Genomic DNA, 12244 nt, shown 5'->3' on the forward strand with positions numbered 1-12244 from the left:
TTTCTTCATGGTTTCTTTTTCTAATGAGGCTCTGGATATTGGTCTGTCCAGTGTACGCTATCTGCTGAGATGCTCTGGTTTGCTACCTTCACCCTCCCTCTCTTCCCCAGGGTGTGAGCTGTGCTTGGGCATTTTAATGGGGAAGCACAGATGCTTGTTCTGGAAATGCTTGTTGTGTCTTAGTTGTAAAGCACTTTGTAATAGGTGGAGGGGGAGTTAGTTATAGAAATATATCACCTTGTTCCTTTTCCCCCACATTTCTGATCCTGACCACAGCTCAGACTGTTCTTTGGAAGATGGTGACATCACGCTCTGATCACCTGGAGTCCCTGCTCAATCAGGAGCTAATTGGTTTGGAAAAAAGCCTTTGCAGACCCAAGGGGGTAAAAAGTGTTTTATGAAACCACTGCCTTTATTTTAACCCAGTCTCCATTATTCTGCTTGCTTGGAGGCCAGTTCTGCCAACTGCTAGGCAGGTTCTTTTCTTATTACCAAAGGGAGCCATGCATTCATGGATCCTCTCAAAAAAAAAAAAAGTAAGAAAAAATTCAGTCTTGTGAGAATGGTAGAAATGAATCCTGTAAACACTGGTGGTTTCTGGCTGTTAGAAGAAATTCTTTCATCCCTGATAGACCTGAGAGGTTGGGGTTTTTTCCCTGTCTTTTTTATCTCTGCTTATTGTTTTATCCTTCTACATATTCATGGTGGCAAGCCAGTTTTACTACTATCCTAGGAAAGAAGTTTCTCTCGAATAGCAGCATCCAGACACACTATGATAAAATGAGGATTGAAAACTGTTCAAGGTGAAAAAGCAGCCCTTAACTTACCTGTAGCTTCTGTTAGCCTGCTAAATGCAGTTATCAACTTGATTGCTGGGTTCCCCCATTACTAGTCTAATTTTTCAAGGAGAAGTTATTTTCCTGCCTGATCTTTGGCAAGCAGGGTGCCTGTCACTCTGCACACACACATGAATGATGTCCTTGTCCCTTCCTTTCACCATGAGTTGGAAAGGTAGGTGGGAGAGATTGGAACACCATGGCAGAAAGTAGAGAGCGTTTATGCTTGTGACAACTGCTCCCATGTCCTTTTCAAGATGAACGTTACAAGATGAGCTTTAACGGACTCTCCAGTTGTACGTTGTCCCTTGGATGGGTTGCTTTAGCATTTCCATATTGTTCCATAGGGTGGACCATGACTCACCAAAAGCTCTCCTGTAGAGCTGTGGTTGGAAGAGTTGTGCAGCATGGTCACAGCGTATCCTCTGTTTGTAGTCCTAGAAATGCCTGTGAAAGAGAGGCCACCTAAAGGACTTGTCTGAAAAGACAAATGTCTGAAGGATGAGGTGTTCTGGGTGTTTAATGTTCCTGACTTGGTGGTTGTTCTGCATGGCTGAGTTGTGTTGCCTTTGGACCTGTAGTTTTTTCATGTTGGCAGCACTCAGTTTGTCAGTTCAAATAAGATGGGTTTTCCTGTAGCTGCCATGAGAAATACTGAGCTGTGAGGAGTGTTGGAGGCTTTCATTGGCATCAATAAAGGAGAACCTAATCCACAGTGTTTCTACTGGAATCCTCTTTCCTCCTTTGGTTGCTTTGTTGGATTAAGCAGATAATTCTGTGTATAGTCAGTTCCTCTTGGTCCTAATACAGTGATTATTCTTTGGTGCCCCAAAGAAAATTTAATTTATGGAGCTTTTCCATGAGAAATAAAAGCACTCTGTTAAGAGATCTTTAGTCCTTAAGGTGCAGGAATAGTTTGTAAAATCTAGTCTAGCCACAGACCTGCCACTGGCCAGAGAATGTCACTAGTGGCTTTTGGTATCCAACATCTGTTCTGTGGTGATGAGAGCATGGCTTTTGGTGGTGTCTTTCAGTATTGGGTTTTGATAAGAACAGACCTTAAAAAGACCTTTTTTAAATTTTACTCCAAAGAAGATTTTACCTAAATTGCTGGCAGTAAATTATTTTTTCCTTCTCTTTTACAGAACGAGGGTATGATCCCTACAATCCAGAGCTTCCAAGGCCCTCGCTGGAGGCAGAGGATGGTTCTCTGGCTGACATTACAGATGTGGCACCTGGTATTCTGGAGCTGGAGCTGGTCAACAAAGCAATTGAGGCAGTCAAAAATGAAGTTGAGAGAGAGCAGAAAAAGTATGAGGAGCTGCTAGGAACGACGAAGGACTTCAGTGCTTCAGAGGCCTCCTCGCTCATTTCAAATACACCTGTGTCAGCTGCTGGGACACAAAATGATTCATTTACCTCCTTAGAATATAATCTGGGTAGTTACAACTTTAATAATAACTCAGACTACAACCCTATGCCTCTCGCTGCTGCTAGCTGGTCAAGTAAATACACTTTGGGTACTTCCCGATCTAAAGGTAGCTCATTGGAATATGTTCCCAAGGCTGTAGTACAGAATAAAAAATATAGTATCACTGTCACTAGCAATAAATATGTGATCGATGACTCTAAGCCTTCTACAGACTTGGAGTATGACCCACTTTCAAATTACTCAGCCAGGCTTTTGAGCAAAGCTACAACAAAGGAGCCAAAGGGGTCTAAAAGGGGTAGGGTGTCTAGTTATGAGGAATCCTATTCTCCATTGCGAAAGAAGCTCTGTGAAGTAGCTGATGACTATGGAGTGTGTGCCAGGTTCTCTTCCTCTGAAGATGAGGCTGATGTGGAACACAAGCCAACTTCTGTTAGTTCACAATCAAAAGCTGGTTCTGAAAGTGAATCAAATGACGGGTTATCCAACAAAGAGCAGAGCACCAAACTGGATGACTTTGCTTCCCAGGATAGCAAAGAAGCGGCACCACAATATGACATGGAAGAACTTCCAAGCCCACAGAAAAATCTTGCCAAAAACTTATCAGACAAGAATGCAAAAGCAGCAAAATCATGTTCTGGTAGGAATGACCAGGAAATTGAAAATAGAAACAAAGACTCAAAAGACAAAACAAAAAGGAAGAAATCAGATGTCAGTAAAACACCTGGCCTCAGTGAGGTTGGTAAGAAGGAGAAAAGTAAAAATACAGAGAAAGACAAAATGCTCAAGAAAGAAGAAAAATTAAAAACCAAGAACGAAGAGGAAAACTGCAAAGATAAAAGTGTCAAAGTGAAAACTGATGGGAATTTAAAGAAACCTGAAAAACAAAAGTCAGAAAAAGTAGATGGGCTTAATAAAGAAAAATCTAAGTCCACCAGCAGTAGTTCAGGGAAAAACAAGAGCGAGGGTGTTGTCAAATGCTCTAGTACAGAGAAGCTGGGGAGCAGCAAGAAAGATTCCAAGCTGAAAACAGCTGATATGAAAAATGGTAAAGAAACCTGTGATCGTAAAAACAAAGAGAAAGAGACCAAGACTCCAGCACTAGAGCGAAAGAAAGAAAAGGTCAGTTCTACAGAAAAAGGAGATCCAAAGAAGGGTTGGAAGCAGCAGAGCTTGAGTCATGTTGACCTGTTTGGCGATGAGAGTGGAGATGATGATGACAAAGGCCAGCCTTTGCCACCCACACTACTTGATGTGAGCTCGGACTCGGATGGTGATGACTGTGGTTCAGACTCTGAGAGTGAAAATGAAGGGACAAAGAAAGTGAAGCACTCTAAGTTGTCAAAGTCATCATCATCTTCCTCAACATCTGATGACATTGATTATTCCATCCTTGAGAAAGATGTGGACTTTGAGTCAGATACAATGGAAGAGTGTCTCAGGATTTTTAATGAATCTACAGATGTGAAAACTGAAGACAAGGGAAGGCTGGGGAAACAGGTAATGCTGGTTTGGGTTGGTTGGTTCCCTCACATCTAAATGTTTAGTTTAGTGGTGTTGCTTATTTCAAGTAGCTGAAGAGGGCTACAGAGGGAGCCTCCATGTGTTTGAAGAATGTCATCCTTGTGATGACAGAGTGCTTTGAAGAGTTTGTACCTGAATTTACCTGCTGGATTAAAAGCTGCTGTGAAATGTAAGGGTTTGATTACCTTTTGTGTGGAAGGCCTTTAGCTTCCAGGTTTATCGGTTACTTCTGTCTCCACCTGGCCTAAGAACCATGGTGGCCTGGATGGCTGGAGGAGAGGCTCCAGGGAGTACATTGTGGGTGTTCCAAAGCTAATTCAAGTTTGCTAATCTGGATGATCCCTTCTTGTTGCAGTGTAGTTTAAGGAATGTAGCAGCTGGTAGAACCAGGATAATGTGTTGGTGCAAGTAAGTCGTCGTAGTTGGCACTGGACACTGGAGACTTCCCAAATTACTGCTTCCTATTTTAAATGCGTACTGCAGATATTTTGTGAGGATCTCTGGATACCTTGTAGGTGGTGCAAATAAATGGAGGGCAAAATTTCTTCAAAAGGTACAAGGGGTTTCAGAATAAGGAGGTAAAAAGACAGCATTTACATAAAAAGGCTTCTGCCAGTGACTGTGAGGTGGTCCTTAGAGGATGCAAGACCCTCATTTTCCAAGATTAAAACAGAATGGAGCAAGTGTAAAAGGCCGCTGTAAAAGAAAGCGGCTGCTGGCAGTGATCCCAACAGCCTCTGAGGCAGGGAAGTAGGAGCAGACAAAACTCATCCTTCATCTTCTGACATGTGAGTTCAACTGGGCAGCAAGAGCAAAGCCCGGATCCCGGGATCAGCTGCCTGTGCATGGGCAGGATTGTTTGACTTGCTGTCCAACCCAGCATGCCCAGGTTTTCTGGTTGGGATGGTTTTGCTTGTGTACAGAGCAGGTGTTCAGGGAATTGGATTGGAGAGCGCTTTAAATAAAAGAATAAGGTGACAAATTTGGCAACATTGAGAAAATACCCCAAACCAGTCTGTAGGGTTATCTGTCTGGTACATGTGACTGCTGTGAGGAGATATCAGGGTGGCTGAGTCAGCTGTATTACCTGGGAGGCTTAGTGGGGCAAGGGGACAAAATCAGGTGCCCTCTGTGTGCAGGGGAATGGGAGGGCCAAAGGCCAAGAGCGCCTGTCCAAGGAGTTAGTGGCTTCAGCTGCAGCTATCCTGTGTCCCAAAGATAATGGAGGTACTGGGACTCTGTCAGGGCTTCTAGTGTGTTCCAGTTTAGACCCCTTCAGACACAGTGAGGCTCCCTTTGGGGTTATTGATCTGAAGGAGGGGCAGGGTGAGTGCAGCAGGAACCAGGCGACTGCATGGTGGAAAGCCAATTTCTCCTGGTGTGGTTGTTTATTGACTTTTGTTCTAAAGATGGCATCAGGAATTGGTGCTGGTTTTCAGGCTTTTGTTAGTTGGTTGGGCGAAGTGGCTGTGAACAAAATTCTTCCATTCATGACTGTATGTGGAGGGCAAAGCGAGCCAGGATCTGCAGTGTGGGGAGGAGAGCTCATCTTTTGAAAAGAATAGCTGGACTATTAAAATGTTTTGCTGAACTCCATGTTGGAATAATGTCCCCGATCTGTTCTGAGATAAGTCTGTGTTCCTGACAAGTAAAGACCTTTTTTACACTTCTATGAAATACCTCGGTAGAAGAAACTGTATAAAGCAGTTGTGTATAATGATTTCCTTCTGAACTATTAAGCATTACTTGATTTTGCTTGTTTAAAATTCAGCTTGCTTTCTTCAGTGTTTAGTGTAATTCCAAGCTAAGAATGAGCTCTTTATCTTTGGCTTTGTTTCTTCAAATTGCCTGGTTTAAGTGAAAGTACTATAAGGGCACGCAACCTATAGTGGGAAATACTAATCCATTTAGAGCTCTCCAAATACGATGGTTCAAAATGGACTGAATTCAAAAAGTGCTGAACCAGGGGCTGCCACTCACTGCAAACAGTTAATTCCAGCAGAGTGGCAATGTTCAGCTGTCAGCAGCCACGTGTTTCCTTTTCACGTGCTTTACCTTATATCCCTGAACTAAAATTTTAATTTCCCCCTGTTTTGGAAAGGGAGGAACAAGAGCATTGCAGCAGAGGGGTCCTTTGCGAGGTAGGTGTTTGTAAGTAGGTACCTGCTTCCCCGCTGCATTTCTGGCATGTAGGATTGGTCACGGGGAATTTTTTTGTTTGAGGAATAACTTCATAGATGGAGCCCACGTCATTTGGTCTCAGTAATGTCCTAGTCCCAAGGGAAGAGATACATGTGGGCAGTGCGGTACTTTTCCACTGTGAAGGATTGCTTTGTGAGAGAGCTTATTGGGCATGTAACTGAATTAACAGACTTACCGAGTTCCTAGAGAGCGAAGTGATTCAGTGTGAAGTGCTCATCCAGAATGCCCTTGTGGTGACAAACACAAGCGCAACCCAAGTGGAGCCTGAGCTCATCCCCAAATCCAGCCTTCAGCTCTGGCGCTGAATTTCTAAGAGATTGTCAACTTTGCCTCTGCTCAGAGCTTTGCCAGGGGTTGTGTTGGAAAACTGAAAGCAAGATTGACTGGAGAGCAGCTAGAGTTTTGTAAAATAAACTTGCGAAGCGTGTTTTGTATAAAAGAACAGCCAAGTCAAATTCAAAGAAGGCTTTAAAGTGGTTTCCCCCAGCAGCAAGTCCGAGATGTTAGCTCAGAAGTAGCTTTAGCTGGAGAGGTGCTGTTACTTCTTCCTGGGTTTCTGGCCGTACAAGTGTGTGACCTGGGGATTTGTCACCGCAGCCTTTCTGCAGATATGGCTGTGGGTAAAACTGCAGAGAAGTGTTTCCCTAAACATGGAGTGGGGGCACCGTGGTTTGGTGTCAAGCAGGTTTGTGGGACCTGCTCTGGCAGCATGTTACACAAGGGCAGAAATGAGTCAGCTCCTAAGTTCTTGGGGGGGGAACAAACCAAACAAAAAAAAAAAAAACCCACCACCAAAAAAACCAAACCCCCCTGGATTTTAAGAATGCCATGAAAGGCGAGGTGTGTGAGCAGCTGGCAGGAGAAGGGTGCTCAAGGCTCTTGTGTCAGGTGGGGGCTGTCCTGAATCATGCCAGTGCTGCCTAGTGCACAGCTTGTGGAGCGACTGCTTGGGTGGGAACTGTCACGCTGCTGTTCGCTGGCTTCACTGGTGGCTCTTGGGTTCCAGTCGAGGTTTGTTTTAGAAGTTTGGCAGCTGAGCACATGTTGTTCTCACCTGTCACCTGCGAGGACTTTCTGTTAAGCCAAAAGGAGACTTTTCAGGTTTCCTCATTGAGAGGGATCTTCAAGTCTATTCAGTTTTGGAAGTTTGTTCTTTTGTGTTTCAGCTATCCAGAGAGGAAGGGAATGAAGAAAAGACAGAAGATAATTTAACTACCTTGTTTCCTGGCCAAAAAAGAAGGATCTCTCATCTTGTCAAACAAGGAAATGTAAGTGCAGCTTTTAGAAGCAAAAGTTTAGATTCTTTAAAGTGAGGATTTTCTGTCCTGTTACAACACTGGAAAATGATGCAGTCCCAGGTTCAGGCAGTAGCATATGTGTCGTTTGCACTGGAATCCGTCTATGTCAGATTTCTTTCATCTCCTTTCTGATTTTTGAAAAACATGGTTAGGCATCTGTTACAAATGGCAGCAAAACTCTAATAAACTTTCATAAAACCAAGGGTGAGCTTTGGAAGAGTAAATGGATTCTGTACCTTGTAACACATTGGGATAAATTAAGGTGTTCATCTTTCTACAGTATAGCTTCATTCAATCACTTAGATAAAAATTAGCCAGACACAAGGTCAGTCTGTGTCTGACGGTACTTTTCTTTGTCTTGTGGACCTAAAAGATAGCTGTAGGAATTCTCAGATGTTTAAAACCATTACCTCGTATCTGTTCTGAATCAGCCAAGATATCAACAATATCTTGTTTGATATTCTTCTTTCACAGTTGTGAAAATACTTTAAATACAGAGGAGAAGATTAAAAAAAAGACAAGGAAGACAACTCTGATTTTTTTAAAATTTCTTTCTCACTGGGATTTTAATTCATGTTTTCTCTGAGGGTTTAATGTGTTTCCCTCCAGGTGCTCAGCACAGATTAGTCAGTTTTATGTTCCAGCAGGATAAGAGTGGAGGCTTATGCACTGATTTGAGCTGGGTAGTCCAAATTAATTGTTCTTCCTTTCCTCTCTGCCTAGAAAAGGTTTCTTTGCTTTTAATAATTTGAAGCCCTGAGGTCAATACCATGTGTTTTTATTTAACTACATATCTTCAGCCAGTTCATGCATTTTGATAAGGGCCCTTTCTTCCAAAGTGAAGAGATAAAAGACAAATGGGTTGGAAATTCATTAACTCAAATATTTATTGTAAATAGGTGCCTTTTAGGCATGTACAAATCTTTTAAATGCATTTTCTTAATGTGACAGCTGATCCCAAAATGCTTTCCAAAGATGTGAGCCCCAGCACAGCCATTGCATGGGCAGAGCTGATCTGGTGCGCTCATCAGCAGCCTCTGTGAGGGTGCAACGGGATGTGCGTCCCCTGGGATATCTCAGCTTGGCGCTGCTGCCAAGTCTGTTCAGGAGGTGCTATAAGACCTGAACTGCTGCTTTTACGCGCAGTGTTGAGGCTCGTGCTTTGCCATGTCCCTTCAAATCAAATATTTGCTCAGTCTTCCTTGTGATTTATAACTTAAGTACTGAGCAAGCAGAAGGGGAGGGAGCTGAGTTCCAGTTTAGTTGCTGGGGAAATGGTGGGCCAAAGGAATTGAAGGTGAGGCAGAAAATGAGTGTCCTGTCCTGCTCGGAAGTCTGTAATTATGATTTAATGGCTGACTGCACTCAGTTTGGTATCCAGAAGCTGGTGTCAGCATCAGAGACCAGTAATGCAGGAGGTGCCAGCTTGCCCCCAATTTGCGGTCTCAGAAATGCCACGTTACACATGGGCTGCATGAGCGCAGCCTTCTCTGAAGAAATTTCAGGAGGGAAGGCCTGTTTCTCACATTTTAAAGGTTATTAAGTAGTGTGGAGAATTTTGTACTCCTGCTGCTTCTCTTGTACTTCTGCTGCTAGAAAACTCTCTTTGCTGGCATAATTTCTGGCACCTTTCCTGCAACCTAAATTTGGACATCAAAGGAAATGCATGTGTAACTTGTTTGTGCTAGTAATGGCTGAAGCAGTGAAATGCCTCTAGAAGTGGGCAGGGGCAGAGCCTGTTTAAAATTCAGTGCTCAGTTTATGTAATGCTCTAATTCCATAAATATATGTGAGACTTTTAAGTAGCTACAGGAACTAGAGACCTGAAACAAGGCTGCTGAGAGGTGGGGAGCTGCTGCAAGGGTAGATGGCACTGGTTGTTCTTCAGCATGGGAAAGACAGGGAGAGAGCTGTAAAACTCAGCATCATGTGGCAAAGGGGAATGGAGAATAGTTGGTTGGTTTTTTTTCATTGCAATATAAACTAAAGAAGCATGCAGTAGGCAGCATGGGGGTAGATTAATTTTCTAGCACAAGACTGTAGAGCTGAGAGTATTGACAGAGTCCAGAAGTGGGTTAGGCGCAGTGATGGGGAACATCATGCCATTAAACACGCAGTTCAAATACCACCTACCAATTTAGGAACATGCCGGAGTGCTGGAAGGCCTTGCCTGAGGGTGAGTCATTAATGTCATGTTTTTTAGTGGGTGACTAAATATTTTGTTCTGGAAGACGATTGGGATCTTCTCTCAAAACCCTGGATTTGCTAACAGAGAGGGGTTGAGGAAAAGAGACTTTTCTTAGGTGAATGGAAGCCAGAGGGTGGGGATTGAGCAGGCAAGCATGCTGGCTCTAAAACTTTTTGTCTGTGCAGGCAGAGGTCCCGAGCAAGCCCGTAGTCCGGCCATACCGTCCCCCCGCCGCTCAAGAGGTCTGTTACCAGAGGATCCAGCTGGCTCAGCAGCAGGCAGCACAGCTGGCTGTGGCTGTTCAAAAGGCCTCTCTCTTCTTGCCAGGAGAAAAGAGGATTGCTCACGTGCCAAATGCAGCCCTTTCCACAGCAGCCAAACAAAGTAAGCCAGCAGTGTTGTGTTTGATGTCCTGTCCTCCCCCATGTTGAAACATGCTGGCATCTGTTTAAACTTCTGAGCAGATGTGAAGCTATCAGGAGACGTGTAGCATTGGCCATGACTTTTCTGATAGTGACCGGTGGAAGGTCTTTCTCCTGAGAAATTCCATCCTGTTCTGAAAAGCAACAGACTAGATGTATACCCCTGTTCCCCTGTCTGTCTCACGCAGCCTCCCTTGCTTCAGCCTGTTCTTTTTCTTTTCTTCCTTGGAGTGTGTTTGCTCCTCATTCGCTCTTCCAGCCAAACCTTCAGAGGCGGCACAGGCAGAAGGGAAGTAGTAATTAACGCTCCTTGGTATCCTTTTGTAGTTGGAAGCACTCAGAGCTGACGTGATGGGCAGTTAGGGCACTATAGCTGACAGGGTTACCTCTTTAAACTCTGCTGACTCAGTTACCCCTAAACAAACAGAAACGAGGCACGTTTCCTGCTGGAAGGTTCCTTCATCCTTGCCTGGAAGGTGGTAAAATTACCTGACTTGTATCCCTTTGGAGACTTCCATTTGAAAAAGTCACAGCTTGCAGCATGGGCCTTTTATACTAAGCTTATTCTGGCAACTCGAAGCCCAGTGATAGGATTTCTACCTAAATGTGTTTTCTGTTTCTTGCAGGCCTCATGAGTGGTAAGATGACTGTGGCTGGCAGGAGTGTCACACCTTCCAATGACTCTGAAGCATCCACCCTTTCTCTGAAGGCTTGCACCTTAGCTGGGATGGCTTCAAAGACCACCAGCACCATTGTGCCCAAAAGGATAGCACATGTTCCCTCATTACAGGTAAGGGAAATTTGAAGTCTTTCTGGTCATTCCCCATTGAGGGAGATATGTTTAACTGTGCTGCTCTGAACTAAGCACTCTCTGAAGAGCGGTGTTTTGATTAGGTTGATTAAATGGGTTTGTTTTTTCCTGTGGTTTTCTTTGATAGCATTGTATTAAAAATTAAACACTTGAGGGGTAGGAGCTTAAAAAGATAGAAATACTTAAGTGCTACTCTGATCTCTTTGAATATTGATCACTCATCTTCAGTTTGAGTCTTCTGTTGTGCTGTCTGGCTAGGTGTGTAGCTGTTTTTTCTCAGGGACTTGGAGCCTCTCGTGTTCAAAAGGCATGGCTGGATTAATGTCCTTCTGGGCTTTGTGGGCTATGCTGAGGAGGGTGGTTATGAATAATGTCCCACAGTGACCTATATCACAGAATCACAGAATGGTGGAGGTTGGAAGGGGCCTCTGGAGCTCATCCTATCCCACCCCCTGCTTGAGCAGGCACACCCAGAGCAGGGGCACAGGGCCGCGTCCAGGCGGGGGGTGAATGTCTCCAGGGAAGGGACCCCACAGCCTCTCTGGGCAGCCTGTGCCCCTGCTCTGGCACCCGCACAGGGAAGGGGTTTGTCCTCATGTTCAGGTGGAACTTCCCGTGTTCCAACTTGTGCCCGTTGCCCCTTGGCCTGTTGTTGGGCACTAATGAAAAGAGCCTAGTAGTTAAAATGGGATCATTTAAACTTAATGCTGCTGTTAATATTTGAGGGAAAAACTCTCTTCCCAGCCCCTGCCCTAGGATACCTGCCCAGCCTTTGGGGACTTTTGGGATGAGTTCCTTAGCAAATAAGTCCCTCCTTTTCCCCATGAGCACTGGGGAACATGTTACTCGCTGAGACAGTTCAGAACAGAGTTCCTCATGTAGCAGCGTGTGGATGGCATAAGAAGCTGTTTGCTGGAGTGGATGGCAAGGAATGTGGTTAGTGCCAGGACTTGATTAAAGATATCTTTCTTTACTGATGATATTGTGTATCAAGATATATCATAACATGCTCTGATTACTTCTGTAGGAGTGAAAAGTCATTTTCTTCCTTCCCCACCCAAAAAGCCACCATAGTAACATCATTTGAAGCTGATCAAAAATAAAAGAACCACTGAAGGGATAAAATATTTACCAGTGTTACAGAGGTGCTTAAGGGTATCATATTAGAAGTTAGAAAATACATATAATATATTTTTTCTTATGTAATAATGAAAATGATGAATGAAATAATGAAAATGCCCCTTGAACAGGGCATCAAAGTGGCAATCTCATGAGCATTCTTTCCATTGAAATAGGACTAGTTGCTCCCCTTCGAATGCGCTCATATCTTCTATAGAGGTCTTTTTATTACAAATTGCATCAGATGGTTTGGTTTATGGATATCTCTTGGGTGGGATGGAGAAGGACTGACAAAACAGTTGGGTGCTTTAGAGGTGAACAAACGGTTTCCTCTCCAAAAAAGAGGCAAATTTTGTTGATTTGGTGAATAAACTGGTGTTAAATGGAAAACTGCAGTGGTAGATCGTAACTCGGT

At 43.9% G+C, this 12244-nt stretch overlaps 1 protein-coding gene across 1 annotated transcript in view; it reads left to right on the plus strand.

Moving 5' to 3' along the window:
* Positions 1 to 12244, plus strand: part of REXO1 (RNA exonuclease 1 homolog) — a 41484-nt gene that overhangs the window by 11383 nt on the left and 17857 nt on the right. Inside the window, exons 2-5 of the mRNA XM_064469837.1 lie at positions 1982 to 3765; positions 7158 to 7259; positions 9663 to 9861; positions 10526 to 10689. Coding sequence (XP_064325907.1) covers positions 1982 to 3765; positions 7158 to 7259; positions 9663 to 9861; positions 10526 to 10689 — 2249 coding nt within the window. The remainder of the gene's footprint in view (positions 1 to 1981; positions 3766 to 7157; positions 7260 to 9662; positions 9862 to 10525; positions 10690 to 12244) is intronic.

The sequence above is a fragment of the Phalacrocorax carbo genome, chromosome 19, assembly GCF_963921805.1.
Source record: "Phalacrocorax carbo chromosome 19, bPhaCar2.1, whole genome shotgun sequence".
NCBI classification, from domain to species: Eukaryota; Metazoa; Chordata; class Aves; order Suliformes; family Phalacrocoracidae; genus Phalacrocorax; species Phalacrocorax carbo.